Source organism: Nipponia nippon, unplaced genomic scaffold (assembly GCF_047370975.1).
Source record: "Nipponia nippon isolate SJK-2023a ecotype South Korea unplaced genomic scaffold, ASM4737097v1 scaffold_12, whole genome shotgun sequence".
In the NCBI taxonomy this organism is placed as follows: Eukaryota; Metazoa; Chordata; class Aves; order Pelecaniformes; family Threskiornithidae; genus Nipponia; species Nipponia nippon.
This window is the reverse complement of record NW_028262313.1, coordinates 13,635,149-13,653,203: the sequence shown is the minus strand read 5'-3', so window position 1 is coordinate 13,653,203 and position 18,055 is coordinate 13,635,149. Positions and strand designations below refer to the sequence as shown.

At 57.4% G+C, this 18,055-nt stretch overlaps 1 protein-coding gene across 8 annotated transcripts in view; it reads left to right on the top strand.

Annotated features, from left to right (window-relative positions):
• Positions 1-18,055, top strand: part of DLG3 (discs large MAGUK scaffold protein 3) — a 78,704-nt gene that overhangs the window by 34,730 nt on the left and 25,919 nt on the right. For 5 of the 8 annotated variants that reach the window (XM_087748909.1, XM_087748907.1, XM_087748906.1 and 2 more), the window contains 7 exons: positions 4,698-4,751; positions 12,297-12,347; positions 15,464-15,588; positions 16,082-16,251; positions 16,625-16,761; positions 17,080-17,224; positions 17,377-17,536. In XM_087748909.1, coding sequence (XP_087605035.1) covers positions 4,698-4,751; positions 12,297-12,347; positions 15,464-15,588; positions 16,082-16,251; positions 16,625-16,761; positions 17,080-17,224; positions 17,377-17,536 — 842 coding nt within the window. The remainder of the gene's footprint in view (positions 1-4,697; positions 4,752-12,296; positions 12,348-15,463; positions 15,589-16,081; positions 16,252-16,624; positions 16,762-17,079; positions 17,225-17,376; positions 17,537-18,055) is intronic. The other 3 variants (XM_087748908.1, XM_087748914.1, XM_087748912.1) reach the window with 1 other exon arrangement.

Sequence of the window (18,055 nt, the reverse complement as noted above, 5' to 3'; positions counted from 1 at the left end):
TGTTCCCCCAGACAGCGGAAGCCTGTCGGTGCCTCGGCATCCCACTGCTGACCCTGCTGCCGTGGCAGCATCCCATCGCTCCTCAGCATCCCCGAGCCGGTACCTGCGTGTTCACAGCTAGCACCCAGCACTGTGAGGTCCTGCCACAGAGCAGCTGCTTTCATAGCTGTAAATGCACAGCTTTCTCCATGGTTTAACACCCTTTAAAAAACAAATCAAAGCAGATGGAACTGGGCTACAAGCAGCCCAGTGCGTCCACCCTGTTTAGATGCTTCTTTTGAGCATCTCCCCACTTGGCCTCTGCCCCTAAGAGGTTTTAAAAGGATGTAAAGACTGAATTTCACTTATCCCCAGAGCCATTTCCTTTTGAGTGTTATTGTTACACCTCGGATGGCATGAAGCAAAGGATATTAAAAGGGAGATTGACTTTTCACTCTCATTCAATCCAGGAAAGTTGCAGAAATAAAGAAGTTAGTACTTTGCTTCTCATGCACTAGCCCAGCGTCACAAATAGTCACCCTGTCCTGTGCATCCCTCGGTGCCTGACACGTGGGGCACACCGGCCTCCTGTGGAGACCAGCTCTGTGCATTAGGCTTGGTGTTTGTCAGCTCTGGAGGCCCCTGTGTGAATCCTCTTGCTGGCTAAGGTGGAAATGGGTTTATATGTGAGCACAATCCCATTGCTGTTGGCCTGGGATGTCTGCAGCACATTTATTTTGTCTGGAGGAGGTAAGTAATTCCTGATCTCTGTGGGCTGGCCCCCATGCTGGCTCTGTGTGAAGATGTGAAGCTGTTGCAAAGCTTTGGGATTTCAGCTCTAAAAAGAATTATCTTGAACTTTCAGTTCAGAGACTCCCTGCTCGGCTCCTGTGTGCCAGCCCTGAGAGCAGTCCTTGGGGAAATGCCACAGGGCAAGGCTTGGCCCTCAGAAGCAAGCTAACGAACCTCGTCCATTTGCATTTAATTGCAGCTTTTCTTTTGGTTGGAAGTTTTGGAAAATCATCAGGTTTTGCAATTCCTACCTTTGCCCCAGCAGATGACAGCAATAGAAACGGAGGTGAAGGGTAATACCTATGCCCCCCTATTTGGGGCTTGGCTGCCTGCAGGTGACTGTGTCAGTGCCCCTGGGCTGCCAAGGCCAGTCACCCATTGGAAATACAGCCCAAACAGCAGCGGTGCCTCTCAGGTGACTGCCCAGAGGTGATATCTAAAGGTGTTTCTGAAAGGCCACATCCTGCGCCTGAGGTGTGTCGAAGTGCTGCTGGCTGTCTTGCTGCTCCCTGCACGTGCTGCAGTGGGATCGCTCCAGGCTGGGGGGCCTGTGGGCTGTCAGGGAGGAGACGTCCCTCCTGCCCTGCATGCAAACCCACAGCCTCCTCCTGGCTTTAGCCACAGAGGCAGCTGCCCCCAGACGGGCTCTGGGCTCTCCCGCAGTCTCTGCAGGGACCCAGCCCTTCGCTGGGGGCTGCATGGGGCAGGTTGCTGCTCCCTCCGTTAGCACCTGGGCTGTGGCTGCCACCACGACATAGGTGAATGCGAGGATCTGCTTCTCTCAGCCCCCATGAGACCAGAGAGCTCTTGAATCCTGACCTTCAAACCTCATCCCCCTTCACTGCTGTTCCCTTTGACTCCTGTTGCTGCCCAGATTTTCCCAACAGCTGTCCTCTGCCTCGCTGGCTTTGTGCCTAGATCAATCTCTCTGCATCTGTGGAGTGACCCCCCCCTTGCTCCCCAAGGTCCTCCTTGAGTCCCACCTTCCCCGCAGCCTCCAGCCCCTGAGCCCAAGGATCTGTGCAGCCCCCTGCACCTCTGCCTGATGGAGGTAGTTTGGGGCACCTCCAGCTCCACTGGGCTTTGGTGGTCCTGCTGCCATCGGGTGAGCACCATAGGGCTTGGGCCTCTTCTCTTCCCATTTGTAACCCCCCCCCAAGCACAAACAGGGCTTGGTAAATAATAATAGTGTGATGAAGCGGTTTAGATGGAAGAGATCTGACAGCCCCCATTGAATGTGACCTGAATGCACAGCCCTGTTCCCTCCCCTCCCTGCATGCAGCAACCCCCTGCTCCTTAGGGCACAAATTACCGTTCCCTATAGAATTGAGGGCATGGTTAATTCACCAGCACGCTCCTGCTGCCCAGCAAAAAATGATGATGTTCTCTCTCCTCCCCTGGCTAGCAGAGGGCTCGGTACAGGTGCCTGCCTGACGGAGGGAGGCAGAGGCTTTTCATTTTCAGGCCGTTTGCTTATTTCTGAGTCTTAGGTCTTGTCTGACTCTGGAGTAGAACAGGCAAGGTGCAAATGTTGGAATATTTGCAAGTGGAAGTCAGAGCTAATGTCCAAACACCTTTCTTGTAGTAGCTGGAATAGCTGGCCACAGGAGGCAAGCAGGGATTTCCTGGTCTGAATTCCTCCTGACCATGTGTGACTTTGTTTTAAGCAGCCACTCACATTCAGCATCTCCTGGGTCCCATCTGGAGCCTGAGTGGGAAATTGTGCTCCTAGCAGTATTTTGAGATGTAAAAATCACTAGTGTGGAATGGCTGCGAAGGATGCTCAGTGTGCAGTGAGCAGGCTAGACAAAATATGTCCTTAGGGCTCACCACTGTGTGAGCGAGGCACTGCGATGTGTAATTTGTGGGCTATTAGTAATTCAACAAAGACACTGCAGTGGGGCTCAGTGGAGGGCTCAGGCTGGACCTGCAAAAGCCTCTGTAACATTATCAGACAGAGCACTTCTCCCTGGGCAGGATCCAAAGCATCATTTGTGGAGTTGAATTCATGTCATAAATCATGGGGCATGTGATGGGCTACATTCACTTAGGCTGCCTCTTCTGCATCCTTCCTGGAAACTCATCTAATAAGAGCTGGCCTCTGGCACATCAAGGCTCAAACATCCACCGTTTGTTAATTGCTGGCAGTAGAAGTGCTTCTTTTTTGCCTTGAAATGTGGAATCCCTTCCTAGAATTGCACTGGGGACTAATAAAAGCCAGTGCCAGGTTTAATATATGCTATCTCACAAATTATCTGGATTAAATACAAGGACTGTGTACTGCCAGAGAGGGGATATTCCCAGCTTAACATTGCTTCTGGGCCACGGAGATCCCAAGACATTGGACCTGAAAATTGTGATTTTCTTATGTGTGTGGGAGGGGTTTGGCAGGAGTGCTTGGAAGTGGTCATATTTGCCTGAGCTAGAGAATTAATTGCCATAAAAACTATGGTTTTGTAACCAATAGTTACAGCTGCAGGAAAGATCAGAAAGCATCTGAATAAATCAAATTAACTGTCTCCTGCTCCATCTATATGAGAGCAGAACCTTTCACGGCAAGATTTAAACCACAATCCGGTTGACCCCTAACTCTCCCACCTATGAAATGAGGAGAGTGAAAAGTCCAGAAATACGATCAACTAAAACAGGACAAGGTGGGGACTGCCATGCTGGGTTATGTGGGGAGGTTGGTCTCTGTCGGGGGTGTATAAATCCAGAGGAGGGCAATGAGGAGGTAGCCTGCTCCTGCGAAAGTACCACAGACTCACAGAGGCCATTGGGCTGTGCAATCCAACCACGCGCGTTACTGGAGAGACTGGTGGTTCCTGTGAATTGCTGCACTACCCTGCACCTTGACTTGCTTGTTGCTGACCCTGACTCTGGTGTTTCTGATGCCCTAAGGCAGAGGGTTCACCTCCCCTTGTAGCTCACGTCTCTTAGCGTTTCCCCGTCTCACTCTGGCTGTTGTTCTCCACTTGAGCCTTGGAATGATGATGTGAATCCTGACTCACCCCTGACCTTCCAGATTTTGCACCGCTCGCTGTTGTGTGCCGACAAGGAACGTCGGCCTTGTAATTGATCTTAAATTTCTCGCTTTTTGCCGCTTCTCCCTGCCCCAGCAGCCGCGCCGGCCGGGGTTGGGTTGCTCCGGGGGGCAGGGCCCGCGCCGCGGGCTGCGGGGGGCACGGCGCCTTCAGGAGGTTGCGGCGCTGGACAGCTCCGGCGCGGCGGGACCCTGCCCGCCGCCTGCGCTTGCCCTCTGCCTCTGGCCCTCCGACGGTGGGCAACCACTCCTGGGCAAAGGGCAGCCCGGGAGGAGGGGGACCCGGGGAGAGGCTTATGGGGAGCCCTGCAAGAGAGGGGGGGGGATACATGGCGGGGGGGGAGGGGGAATGAGCCGACGCTGCCAAGGAGGTAGGTAACGAGGATGAGGACCCAAACGCTGCCAGCTCTCCCAGGGCATGGTGGCCCCATGCTTAGGAGGGGCAGCAGCAGCTGCTGGAAGGTGTGTGAAGGCCTCAGGGCTGGTCTGCTGGCAGTATATCCCTCCCTCAGAAGGACTTCCTTCCCTACTCCTCCTGTTTCCTAATCCCTCAGTCATGTGGACTGCAAGTAAATTTTGGTGCTGGTGGGATTCTGGCCCGAGGCTGGGAGAGTTTCCAGTCTTCCCTGTCGCCTTCCCAGCAGCCAAGGCCATGGGGTGTTGGGGACACACCAGGCCTGAGGAGGGGACTGATGCCCAGAGCCATGCTGTGGCCCTGCTCCTGTCCCAGGGTTGTTGGGCACCTGGAGGAGGGACAAGAGCAGAGCCCTTCCAGAATTGCTCTCTTTTGCCTGTGGTGGCATGGCCAGGGGAGAGGCAGTGCACCACGAAGGGCTGGGTTCATCGCTCAGCTCGGTGACATCCTGCTTTTGTCTCCTCACAGGCCAACTCTGCTCCCATTATCGTGAACACAGACTCGCTGGAACAAGGGCTTTCTGTAAGTCTTCTGGTTTTGTTTCACTTCCTTTGAACAAGCGGTGCATTTTCCCTGCTTGGCAGTGCAGGAAAGGCTCCTCCAGCCCAAGGAAGCCCCGGCGAGGTGGCAGAGGAGCCTGGTACCTGCACCACATCCCCACAGCACATCCCACCCCCAAACCTCGCTGGGGCTGGGCGATGCTGAGCAGAGCCAAGGTATCAGCAAGCAATGCTGGGGACTCCAGCACAGGGAGGGTACAAGGCAGGAGGCACTCAGAGGGGCACACTGTGGGGTAAGCAGGCATCAGAGGAGCAGGGGGAGCTGGGCTGGCTGTGTTCGGGGTTACCCACACAGCCATTTCCTCAGCCTCTCATGCAGGGTGGCTGCGAGGCTCTGCTGGGGCATCTCTTACCTTCCTGCATGGCCTCAGCGTGTGTCGGCAGCCCCAGCCTCTCAGGAGGGAGGCAGGGCTCTCTGGGTGCTCCCTGGCATTGCACACGCTGGTCCTCAGGGCAGCAGGACTCATCAGATGCTGCTTCTCTCCCAGTGAAGGCTGCCAGCAGCTGAGCAGTGCTTGGTGACTGTGAGTGTTTGCAGCCACAGTGCATTTGGCACTCTTGACATAGTATAAAGATAATCCTCCTCAGTTTGTTGCAGAGAGGGTTTGCACGCTGCTGCATACCTTCCCAGAACATTTGCAAATCGTTCCTGCCAGAGGGATGGAGGGAGCAGGGTGGCCAGTGTGGATTTCTGCAGCACTGGCTTCATGCTCATGGGGTGCTCCCCCTTTTTTCCCCAAAGGGAAAGCCTAACAGCTTGCCAGGGCTGGGTGCTTTGCACCTGGTTTTCTTCTGATGCAGCAAATTTCAGCTGCCTTCCACATTAATGAAGCAGCACCAGGACCCAGAGCTGGGGTTGGTTTGTCTTTGGAGTCATGGTGGATGGCTGCAGGTGACTTCTGGTGGTTGAACCTTCTTTGTAAAGAACTGCAGATGTCAGCCCACAGCCTGTGGTGAGGTCAGTGTGCATCAGAGCTGTGCTGGGCTGGTTGGGCAGAGCTACAAAAAGGAAGGGAAGCCCACATGAGACCTCTGCAACCCTGGCTGTATGGTTTAATTATGCCTTGGGTGCTGAACCAAAGCCACCTGGCACTGGGGAGGAACGCCATGGTGCCTCTCTCAGCATGGTGGCCTGGGTCCAGCAGCCTTGTATGAGCATGGCAGAAGAGAGTTGCTGTCCCCAAAGGTTTCATTCTCAAAACGCATGGCATGGTAGGGTGTTTGTGGGGTTGGAGGCTTTTCACAGCATGCTGGGCACCCTGGCTGCAAGGCAGTGCCGTGTTGCAGCCTGCTCTCTGCACTCACCCAGCTGGTGCCCTTCTACAGGGAACTTGAAAAAGGGCAACGTTTCCTGGAGGGGAAGGGCACACCACAAGGTTGGACTGGGACAAGTGAGAGGTGTGCTGTGGGCAGGGCAGGGAGGTATTCCTGGATGGGAAGTCTGCTTTCACGTCTGTTTTGTACCCTCCCTCCCTTGGAGGAACATCGCCTTCTTGCCATGGGAGCCACCAGCACCACATCCTTCGCGAGGCTCCAGCCGTGCCTGTTCCTCCTCCCCGCCTGTGTGCCCAAGGGCAGAGAGAGGTGAGCCCGAGGGCCAAGGACAGGCTCTGTCACCCCAGGCAGGCTCCCAAGCCCTGCAGAAGCCAGCAGCAGGGAGCCCACCCATGGGGCCAGTGGCTGCCTCCTCCCATCGCAGTGCTCTCCACTTTCCTGCCCTCCTGGCTGCCTCCCCACACTCCATCTCATTAACTCCCTCCCGCCACCTCTCCCTTCACCTTGTTAGCTCCATAACCCCATCCGTCCCTTTTCCCTGCGCCTTGGCCGCAGCTCCTTCTTGCCGTGCTGGATGGGAGCTCCCTTCCTGCAGCCCCTGGGGTGGGTTTGGCCAGGTTTCGGGGGCTGCTCTGCACCCCTGGCAGGCACCAGCATCACCCTGGGGATGGCAGTCACCTACCCCAGCAGCACATGCCAGGGCGGAGCTGCCCTGCAGTGGTCAAAAGGAAGGGGCAGGTTGTGGCAGTCGTCTGCTGGGCAGCATGGCGGCCACCAGCCCCGTGCCCAAGCATGTGCTGCCTGTGGGGTGCCCGGAGGAGCCTGTGCCCAGGGCAGGGGAGACACCTCACTTTGATTCCTCTCAGCCTCCAGCCTGGAGACCCTCTTGCCTTCTACTTCATGAGAGAGTGGTTAGGCATTGGAACAGACTGCCCAGGGAAGTGGTACAATCACGGTCCCTGGAAGTATTCAAAAAACGTGTGGATGTGGTGCTTAGGGACATGGTTTAGAGGTGGACCAGGCAGTTAGGTTAACAGGTTGGACTCGATGATCTCAGAGGTCCTTTCCAACCTTAATGATTCTATGATTCATGTCATACCAGCACAGAAATGAGCCCTGCTCCATCTTTTCCTTCTGTGGGGTGCCCGGGCTCCTCAGACTACAGGGAAAACACACCCCAAAACCTCCCGTTTGGCAGTTTCCCAGGTCAGCAAAAGAGCCACACCAGGGGCTTGCTGCAGAAGAGCACACCAAAATGGCAAATCTGGAAGCATGTTTTTTTGCAAACCCAAAAGCTGAAGCCTGTTGGTACAGTATGTATTTGGAAGGGTTAAAGGCACATCTTCCAGTCTTTAATTACTTAACTATTCAATGCTTTCCTTAATGATAAACAGATGGATGTATTCTAGTTCCTTCCTGTTCTAGCTTCATTGATTGCATTGGACTAGCTGCTGGGCTGAATTTGGCCCCGGCTGTTTTATCAAGAAGTCTGCTCCACATTTCAGTCTCTCTGTCCACCCACCTCCATCCCCAAGAGCATGTGGCACCAGCAGCACCGTAAGGTACGAGCTACAGCACCGGGTCCCACTCACCACTGGGGCCGGGTCTCAGCTCTGCTGCCTGCGGCTTGCACAGAGCCCAGCACCCCCAGGGTGTAAAAACCCAAATCTTATAAAATTCCTTCTGTATTAAAAGCATCCCTTGAAGGGTAAGGACGGGTGCCGGGGGGATCACCTGTGCCAGCTCCAGGTCCTTGCTCACAGTTTCACCCCTTTCTGTGTTTTGCCCAGCAGGTCCATAGTGGGGAGGCAGAGCATCAGAAGCCTAGTTCCCATGGCGGACAGGGTCTCTGTGTTTCAGACCTGCCTCTCCGAAGCTGAAACAACTTCTTGCTGCCCAGGGTGCATGTCAACAGCTGCCAGGCAGTCCCGAAGTGTGCAGGGAAGGTCACTCCAAAGCCTTTGAGGAGCTGAAGGTTTCATAGCCTGGGTCCTTGGAGCCCAGCAGCAAGGTGCCACCACCAACTCGATCTCCAAAAGCCAGGTCTGAGGAAGCCAAGTGCTTCCCAGGCCTGATCCCGGCCACTGAGCACCACAGGAGCCCCAGGCTCTGCCACCAGTGAGCGCGGAGGCAACCTCCTTGTACAGCACTGATTATGCTGCCAGGGTCCCCAGCCATGGTCGCTGCAGGGTGGGGGGCAGCAGAGGTGGCCACCACATTCCAGTGCCTTTGAACAGGGCAAAACTTGCTTGTAAACCTGAAAAAATAGGAAAAATAAAATCTAAACTGCCACCCTCACACTTTGGTCCCAAGTGCTGGCAGTGGCACATCCCGCTGCCAATTCCCGCAGACAGCGTGGCTGCGGAGCCCTCCCGGCTGTGTTCTGGGGCCGTCAGGCTTCAAACCCCTTCCCTCTGCCCGAGCTCAGCAGGCTCATCCCCACAGCCCTCTGGCAAAAGGCTGACCAGAAATACAGTGTTTATTTACTCTGCGCGCAACACCAACACCGTGGGCAACACGCTCAAGGGGGTTGAGGCCAGGGGTTAGCTGGAAGCAAGTCAGTGGGTCTCGGTGCTGTCGCAGGGCGCGTGGATGCGGGGAGGTGAAGGGAGGGAGCTCTTGACCTATTTTCCCTGGGCCCCCTGCCATGTGCAGGCAGGGAGAGCTCTCCCTCACCAGCGCTGCCGGTGCCCATGCCAGCAGGGAGGTGCCCATCGCACCCGCTGCCCCAGCACAGGGCTGCTCTCCTTCCCCCTCGCTGGGGCAGGCATGGGGCATCGCCAGGCTCCCTCCACCCCCCGGGTCCGGCTGGCACTGCCGAGGGCTGACCCTCCAGCCTTCAGTCTCTCTTCATTATGTTGGTACACAGCTACTCCGCCACTAGGTCCCAGTGCCTGTCCCCATCTCGTCCTAACCGCAAGATAGGGGCTAGATCCTGCTCTGAAAGTGGCTGCAGGCAGTGTTATCCTCCCTGCAGGTTGTTTCCTCTTGCAACCTGGTGGGCTATTTGGGTTGGGTTTGAGGAACCCCATCTTAGCCTTCTAAATTTGGCCTCCTTTTTTTATATGTAAAAAAAAAAGCAAACCAAATCCTGACTCTCTAGCAAATTGCAAAGCACGTTCCACATGCGCTGGTGTGGTGTTGGCCGGCGGAGCCTGCAGACAGCTTGCAGTAGCTCTGGAAGGTGTGTGCTCTTCTGTTTATCAAATGAGTGTTAACTCTGCAGCCTTCTGTTGATGATTTAAATGTCATCATCACTAACTATTTCCCTGCTTCTTAAAACATGAAAGGGAAGCGAAGGCCAGCGAAGGGGACCTCTTCCTTCCCGGCTGCGATGGAGCCGAGCATCTCCCCACTGAGCCTGTAGCGCTGAGATGGCCCCAAACGGGAGCTGGGGAGGAGCACAGGGCACCAGCGAAGGAGGGGGGGAGAAGCCTGCGGCACAGCCAGGTCGCGGTGGCTCCGGTGGGTGCCACGGGGAGGTTTTGCCGTCAGTGAGTGACTGGTATTCAATTTTTCGACGCTGGAACGTTTGCTTTGTTGGCTCGTTCCCTTGGTTACGTGGTATATATTAAGTTCTCCATTTGGCTTCCTTATGCAATTAACTGGCGTTCTGTTACATGGATTTTGGAAACATAATCAGAGCTAAAACTTCATGGTCAGGCCTGGCTGACCCCGGCATGCCTGGACGGAGCAGCCTGCTCCCAGCATGTGCTGCACCAGGCAAGCACCGACACCGCTCACTTTCAGAGACTAATGCAAAACACCACTCAGCATTGGCAGCCCTGAGATTTGAGGAGCAGGGATACCCCAAACTCACCTGCCTGGCAGCGAGGTGCCTCACGGGGTTGCGTGCCGGAGTGTCTCTGCGCCCCGGGAACTTGCCGGCAGCAGCCGCTCGCTTGGCGGGGCTCGCGCACTGCTGGCTCTCTCCACGGCTCACAGATTGTCAAAGTTTTCTGCACATCCCCATCCTGTAGGTATGTATGTGCTGTTCCTCTGTGGCCGTGGGTGTGCATATGGCTGGCTGTGTGGCAACTGTGTTGAATGCCAAAGCAGAGAGGACAATGTGTGTAGTAGCGAAGTGTGCCAGGAATCCGAGTTGCTGGAAAGCCGGGGAGAGGCGACGCTGCGCCCCACGCACCGGGCTACCAACTGCGGAGACGAGATGAGCCCGGGGGCTGCAGCGAGGGAGGCTGTGAGGGTGGTGCGGGCCGGCGAGCCGGCTCCACTCAAGATTAGTCAGTACGGTAGAATGCGAGGAGGGAAAGGCAACCCATGGCGGAGGGGGAGCCTGTGGCGAGGGAAGCCATGGCCCCCTGCCTGCGGGAGCATGGCCCAGGGCGGTGCCGTGGCAGGAGGTGGCATCGGTCACGCGTCCCTGTCCCTCCGAGGCTGTCAGAGCTCCTGCTGTGCGTTAATCCCACCACTCCCTGTGGTTTTTTTGCAGAGGGGTCCTGTTCAAGAGCTGACCAAAGCCTTTCCCAATATGCTGGGAGGATTAGAGCATCCTAATACTGGAGGATCTGGGTGTCCCGACATGAACCATGCCCTGAAATCTTCCCATGGCTGAGAGGCACCAGGCATGGAGCACATCCGAGGAGGGACAACCCTCAGTCTGTGTTCCCTGGAGCCCCCATCCCGTCTCTCTGCTCCAGACTCTCCCCAACCTCATCCTTCTTGAAGTGTGATACCCACAACAGGGTGTGGGATTGCTTTGGCCTCACCAGGGCTGAACCAGGCAGGGGATGAGGGTGCATGTGTCACAGGTGGCACAGCCCCTTCCCAGACCCTGGCATGCAGAACTGCTCTTCCACCTGGGCACCTGATTATTCCCACCTAGAAAAACTCCTGTTTCCTCTTCCTACCTATAAATAGGGCCTCACAGCCACCTCGCTGAGTTTCCTTCCATGGTGCCAGATGATGGCTTTAGCATAAATGATGTTTGCTGTCCCCTCCATCTAACGACCCAGCACTGTGGGGCTTTGGAGGATGGTCGGGCTGTGCCTCCGTGGGGGCGGATAGCAGGGAGCTGGGCAAGCAGGACACAACTGTCATGCTAGCGCTGGATAAGGGGACCTATGTCCAAACAAAGCCACGGCAGCTCCGGTTTGGGATACAGAGCGCGTACAGAAAGTGGCTCCGCATGATCTACAAGCCATCAATTAACGGAGGATGTAAAATCCACATGAGGAACCCTGCACGTTGTCCAGGGGCCGTGGGGAGAGGCATTCGCCTGCTGAGCCCCGGGTCCTGCCGCCTCTGCCGTGCCATGCAGACCTGCCTGCATCCCGTCCCTTGGTTCCCAGAGTGACTCAAATTGTGAGGCTGAGTCCAGTCCCCTTCAAAACTGTTGCTGTTGAGTGTAACAGCTCTGGATGCTCCATAGCCAATTGCTTTGCAAATCTTGCAAAATTTGAGACCTCAGCAGCTGTTTATAGCCTGAAACTGCTGCCTTATTTTCCTGCGCGTTGTTGCTTATGGGGACAATGGAAGGTTTTGACCTGTACATTTACCATTTCTTATTTTAGAGCCTACAGTTGCATCCCTTTTGTTTCAAGCCATTACGTTTCCCAGAGCCCTGCTTTGACACTGTGGGTATGGGAGATTTTTAAGCATGGGGATGAGTACGGTGACAGCGTTGAGACAGGCTACACCATTTTTTTATATAAGGGCATCACAGTGTTTTCCCCTCTTACTGTGCCCCACACCTCGTTTCCTTTGCACCCAACTAATTCAGTAGAATAAATTATTCTGAATTCCCCATTAACACAGTCATGCTACTAAAAGATTTAAAATATATAAGCTGCTAAAGGTGTTTATTATGTTATTATGTACAGACATTATTTTTTTTTCCTTTAAATGGACCAACCCCCTTTCTTTCCTTCCTGCAGCAGTGAATTCCCGAGGTTAATTACATGCTGCGTAACAAAGGCGTTATTTCTTTTTGTGCTTTCAGTTGTGTTCCTTTTCATGGCTGGAGAAATGAGCTGGGAGAATAAAGGCTTTGCGCTGAAGTGCATTAAAGTCAGTGGGCTTTGGCTCATGCCCAGAAAGAAAAGCAGCACACGGTTTAATTCCAGGGCAGGCTCAAGCGATTGTGTTTAAGGTTTTTTTCAGCTGTGATGGTGCAGCTTTTAGGTTGGATTCTTGATATTCAGCTATCAGAGGGGATAAGCAAATCCCCTCAGGACCGGCACAGAGCCATAACATGCTGTCTCCCTCTCTCCAGGTGAACGGCACTGATGGGATGTTCAAATACGAGGAGATCGTCTTGGAAAGGGTAAGTGCTCTTTACTCACCCGCCAGCAGCCTTTGCTGCCTCTTCCCACTCGCCCTCCCACACCGGCACGCCTTGCATCCCCGCGCCAGCTGATGGGGAGAGGTCGGTCTCCGCTCCCCGCTCTCTCCGGAGGCTTTTGGGGGTGTTGTGCTCACCTTCCCTGCACGGCCCCGCGGCATGGCGATGGTGGGCTTGCTGCTCCCCCCTTCCCCGCAGACCCCTCCAGAAGGGAGGGAGGAGGGCTTATCCCTCACCTCCCTCATTTACACCCTCACCCCCACAAACCCACCAGCGCAGAGCTGGGGAGGGAGGGAGGCTCTTTGTCACTGCCTTTGCTGGAAAATGGAGGTGCAGGGAGCTCTGCGTGTGCAGGCGTGCGGGCAGGCGCACCCCGCAGCTGGGCATGGGGACCGATGTCCCCCCGCCACCAGACTCCCCATCGCTCCGGGGTACGCAGCCCGGGGATGCTAAGCGGCAAGGATGGGTTTTCTAGTAAACTGGACCACAACGGGGGGAGTTTCTGCTCAAGCCTTTTCTTGTCTGTCGGCAACGCAGAGCTGATGGCAACGCAGAGCTGATGGCGTGCACCGGCTGTGGCTAAAATTAGCTCCCCCCGCGGATGGGGCTTATCCAGGGGCGAGCCGGCACCAGACAGGGCAGGGAGGGCTTTTCCTGGGCACCCAGGAAGTGGCAGGGATGGAGGGATGGAGAGGGAGCGGGAAAAGCTGGCCCAAGGTTTGCTCTGAGAGGCAGGCACAGCCCTGCCGAGTGGGGATGGCCGGGGTGGGAGGCTGCCTGTGGCACACCTTGCCTCCTCCCCGCTGCCGCACCGGGTGGCTCGGCCTTGCCGCGTGGCCGGCATCGCAGGGCAAGACGCATCGCTCGTTATTCTGTTCCTCTCTGCCTTTAGTCATCTCCCTCCTCCCCTTGGCTCTGCATCACAGAGGTGGGTGGACGGAAGGTTATCTGGGGCTGCCGCCTCACCCACCGCTTCCCCGGCATGCCTGACGAAACCAGCCCAGGGGATGCTTCCTTTTTGGGCTGAGTGATTCTAGCTGAGGGCCCGATTTAGAGGTAAAAGCGTTGTTTTCAGGGATTCTTCAGAGCATCCTCTGTCCTCAGCCCACAGCAGGAGCAGGGGGGAGCTGGCAGGGTTGCACGGAGAGGCAGCACTCATGCTGCCCCCCCCATTTCAAAGCCCCAGGCAGCGATTCCCTCTCCAGCAGTGAGAAACCATGAGGGAACTTTAGTGCTTAGCAGCCAGGGCCAGCATGGACCATACCCAGGTCCTTGCCCTTCACCTGGTCCCCAGTGGGATCCAACAGCCCCGTCTTACTGCAGGAGAAGCACCCTGGTGCCTGCGGGTGAGGCTGTCCCCTTGCTGGGGTATTTCACTCCCAGAGATGACTCAGTGTACCCTGAAATTGCTGCTCTGTCACTGTTATTAATCCTTGTCCTTGTTGTAAAGACAAGGGCAAATGCAGCAGTGTTTTGGGGGCAATAACTGAGGAAATGCCATCCACAGAGGGATGTGGCTTTGGGTTTGCCCACCATACATGTGTCCACAGCAGGAGCTGCCCCTGTGTCTACATCAACCCCAATGCCAGCTAAGAAATCCCTTGAACTCCATTTCAAGGTTTATCAAAATAAAAATAAACACCTCCTGGATCTTTTCCAGGTTTTGTAGCTAGCATCAGAGCACACCCTTCCATAGACAGGCACAATGAATGGCTGGAGACCATTTTGGACAGTCTCTCCTGCCTTGCTGGGGCCAGGCTGGGTCTCAGGTGACAGTAAGCAGCTTTTTTGAGCTGGGCACAGGGTAACCAGAAGCCAGCTTAGAGGAAAGAGAGTGGCCTCAGACCTTTCACCGTTGAGTGCCGCCTCATCATGTGCTGGCCAAATCCCGGCCAGCAGGAGAGCATCCAGGAGCATTGCGTAGTGAGAGGCATCGGTGGCTCCTGGAGGCGCCACATGCTGTGTCGTGAGTGGCAAAAAGTCAGAGCGGAGACCTCTGCATCGCCACAGGAGCTGACGCTGAGCCCAAATTGCTGGGGAGAAGCACGAGCCCCAGCTGGCTGCTGGTGCGAGATGACCCCGGGGAGCCTGAGCTCCGGTGTGGCCCTCCCAGCCACAGGTTCCCCAGAAGGGCAGAGCTCCCCATCACCTAAGGCTGAGCACTGGGGCTGTGGGCAGCCAGGAGAGTGCTTGGCCTGAGCCCGTTTGTGTACCAGAGAGGCGGGCATGATAGGATGTGACTAAGTGTCAGCTCTTCCGCATGAGAAAACAAGGCGAGGAGCCATCTGATTTTCAAGGCAGAGCAGAAAAAGCAGGAATTGTCCACTTGCATCAAGCACAGAGCTGAAAGCAACGCCTGTGAGTGTGTCACTAATGGGGATCCTGTAAACAGGAGAGGCGGTGCAGGGCCATGGCCGCTCATCCTGGGAAGCTGCTGGGATGGGGCTGGAGAGGTAGCACAGCCCCTGCATTCCCCCCCGGGCAAACTTCAGCAGGATGAAGCTCAAGTGATGCTCCAAGCATGTCCAGGAGGAAGAGGAGGCAGAACTGGAGACCCACTCCATCCTGACAGCCCCCTCCACCCAGTCCTGCGAACTTTGGCATCAGCACTGCTGGTCCCTGGGTTGGCTCCATGCGGGGGCTGCATCCCAGGGTGTAGGGGGGCAGGGGTGGGATGCTGGTGACTGGCACAAGCCCCGCTGCTCTGTGGGCTGCAGCATTGGTGTCTCCTCCTGGGGAGCAGCCAGCAAGGGGAGGTTTTCTCCGCCAAGGACCACCCCCTCTTCGCCCAGCTCACCGCCTGCCTCAGAGTCTCTCAGTGGAGACGCGGCGGCAAGGGAGGTCCTCGGCGGCTCCCACTCTCCTGCTCCATCTGCTCAGTGCTCCATGCTGCTGTACCGAGCGCCTCGGCTGATGAGCGCCAGCCTCCCCTCCGGCCACGCAGCCCTCTGCCCCCTGAGCCCGGCACCCTGGGGCGTGACAGATGCTGTAAGGGCTCCTGCGCCCCAGGCAGCCGCGGCTGGGAGGGAACCGCTTCAGGAGGCCAAGCAGCAAGCGATTGCCCACAGGGGGAAGACACAGTGTTTGATTTCCCACAGGGTAACTCCGGCCTCGGCTTCAGCATAGCAGGAGGAATCGACAACCCCCACATTCCAGATGACCCGGGTATCTTCATCACCAAAATCATCCCTGGGGGAGCGGCAGCCATGGACGGCCGTCTGGGGTGAGTGTACAGGGCCAGGAGAGCAGCCCTATCAGGGTGTCACCCGGGATCTCCCCAGGGACCCTCTAGGCAGCTCCTGCCCCCCTCCCCTGCCATGATCCCTGGCCCTCCCAGTCCCTTCCCCACAGCCAGGTCCCCTCAGTGCAGGGATGCCCACGGTCCCCTGCCACCAACCTCCCATCTGCAGCCACCCCTCCTCCCCCCCTGCACCAGGCTCCGGCTCCTATCCTTCCCCCTGCAGACCAGGGCAGGATCCAGCCTTTCCCCTCATCTCCCATCTCCACCAGGGTCGCACCATGGGGACCAGCCCCACTGCCTCCCCCTTTGGGAGGGACCCCGCTCTCACTCCGGCAGGGCAAGATCTGGCCAGCTTGAGCAGCTCTCCTTCACACAAGGGTCTGTGCAGCTGGAGGAGGGTGGCAGAGGTGTCCAGAGGAGGGTGGCAGGGGCTGGCAGTTCCCCAGGGGAGCTCAGGGCCACCCTGTGCCCACAGGGTGAACGACTGCGTGCTGCGGGTGAACGACGTGGACGTCTCCGAGGTGGTGCACAGCAAAGCCGTGGAGGCCCTGAAGGAAGCGGGCCCCGTGGTGCGGCTCGTGGTGCGCCGCCGGCAACCCCCGCCAGAGACCATCATGGAGGTCAACCTGATGAAGGGCCCCAAAGGTGAATCCCTCACTCTGCTTGCAGGACCGGGGTGCCCCGCTGGAAGGTGTGGGTTGACCCCTTGGTGTGGGATGCCACGGGGTGCAAGGCAGCATCATGGGGGATGTGGGATGCAAGGTGGCACCGCCATGGTGCAGGATGCCACAGGGTGGCCCAGCAGCGTGGCATCCTATGGGGCATGGGGTGTGGGACAGCCCCACGGTGCAGTCCGCTGTGGCTGGGCTGTCCCCACACAGCAGTGGGGTGGCCCATTGCCTGCCGGGTTTTGGGCAGGGTGGGAAGCCAAGTGAGGCAGAGGGGCCGTGGTGCCAGCCCAGGGTTCCATCCACCTGTCTGTCCCTCATCCCTCACTTGCTCTCTCACTCCCCCTCAGGCCTGGGGTTCAGCATCGCAGGGGGCATCGGGAACCAGCACATCCCCGGGGACAACAGCATCTACATCACCAAGATCATCGAGGGAGGTGCTGCCCAGAAGGACGGGCGCCTGCAGATCGGGGACCGGCTGCTTGCAGTAAGCCCCATGCCCGCAGCTGGCTGTGAGGCGAAGCTGGGCAGTCTCCGCCATGCTGTGGTGCCAATCCTGAACCCCAGCACCCCTCCCGCCAGCAGCCCCACACCCCTCCCTTGAGGTCCCCTCTGGGATGGTGGTGTGGGAGGGGCAGGCACAGCACCGGCTGCAGACGGGAGGGCCAAACCCATGGAGATGGGACCCTGTCTCCAGAGCTACTGCGGCACCTACCCTGTGGGAAAGCTCTCTGCTCCTGCAGGGCTGCATCGGCCCCTGCCCTCCCGCTGGCGGCCATGTCACCCAGCCCCTTCCTTCCGGCAGGTGAATAACACGAACCTGCAGGACGTGCGGCACGAGGAGGCGGTGGCTGCCCTGAAGAACACCTCCGACATGGTGTACCTGAAAGTGGCCAAGCCCGGCAACATCCACCTCAACGACATGTACGCGCCCCCCGACTACGCCAGCAGTACGTACGCCGCCGGCCGCTGGCGCAGCAGCCTGGGCACCACAGGGCTAGGGGGGATGGAGCGTGCTGGGGCAGCGGGCAACGCTGGGCTGGTCTCCACATCCATGTTGCAGAGGGATTTCTGCTCCTGATGCCCTTCTCCTCCCCTGCAGCCTTCTCAGCCTTGGCTGACAACCACATAAGCCATAACTCCAGTCTGGGCTACCTGGGCAGCGTTGAGAGCAAGCCTGCCTACCCCGTCCCTCCCCAGGTGACTCCATCCCGGTACTCACCCATCCCTCGGCACATGATCGGGGACGAGGACTTCACCAGGTGAGTACTGGGCATGAGCATCCCTCATCCCTGCTCCTTCTCCTTCCCTCTCTTTCCCTCCCTGGCTGCTTGACCGCATCCCCGCTGCCAGTGCAGAGCCTTGGCCAAAAGCCCATTTGTGGGTGCATGGTGCAAAGCTTGGGGCCCCTGCAGTGAGCTCCATGCTCACCCCCCCCCAGACCAGCCCTGCTGTGTTGCTCCCTGCCTCGCTGCATCCCCCTATTCCCCATTCCCCCTCCTGCTCCTCCACGAGCCTCACACATCTGTATTTCAGCTTCATTCTCTTACTTGGTTTACAATACCTGGAATACAAGGTGTTCCCTGCCCTTATGGTGCCGGCAGCGCTGCCGGCTCCCAGGCTGCGAGCAGGCTGTTCCCGAGCAGAGCTGTGCTGCAGGTGAGGGCCCGGGGGGGGGCACAGCTCTGGGTAGAAGTAGGGCTCCTCCTCCCATGCTCCCCGAGCCTAGCATCCCAAACCATCTGCACCCAGGTGTCGTTTCACCAGCTGCCAGCCCCGGG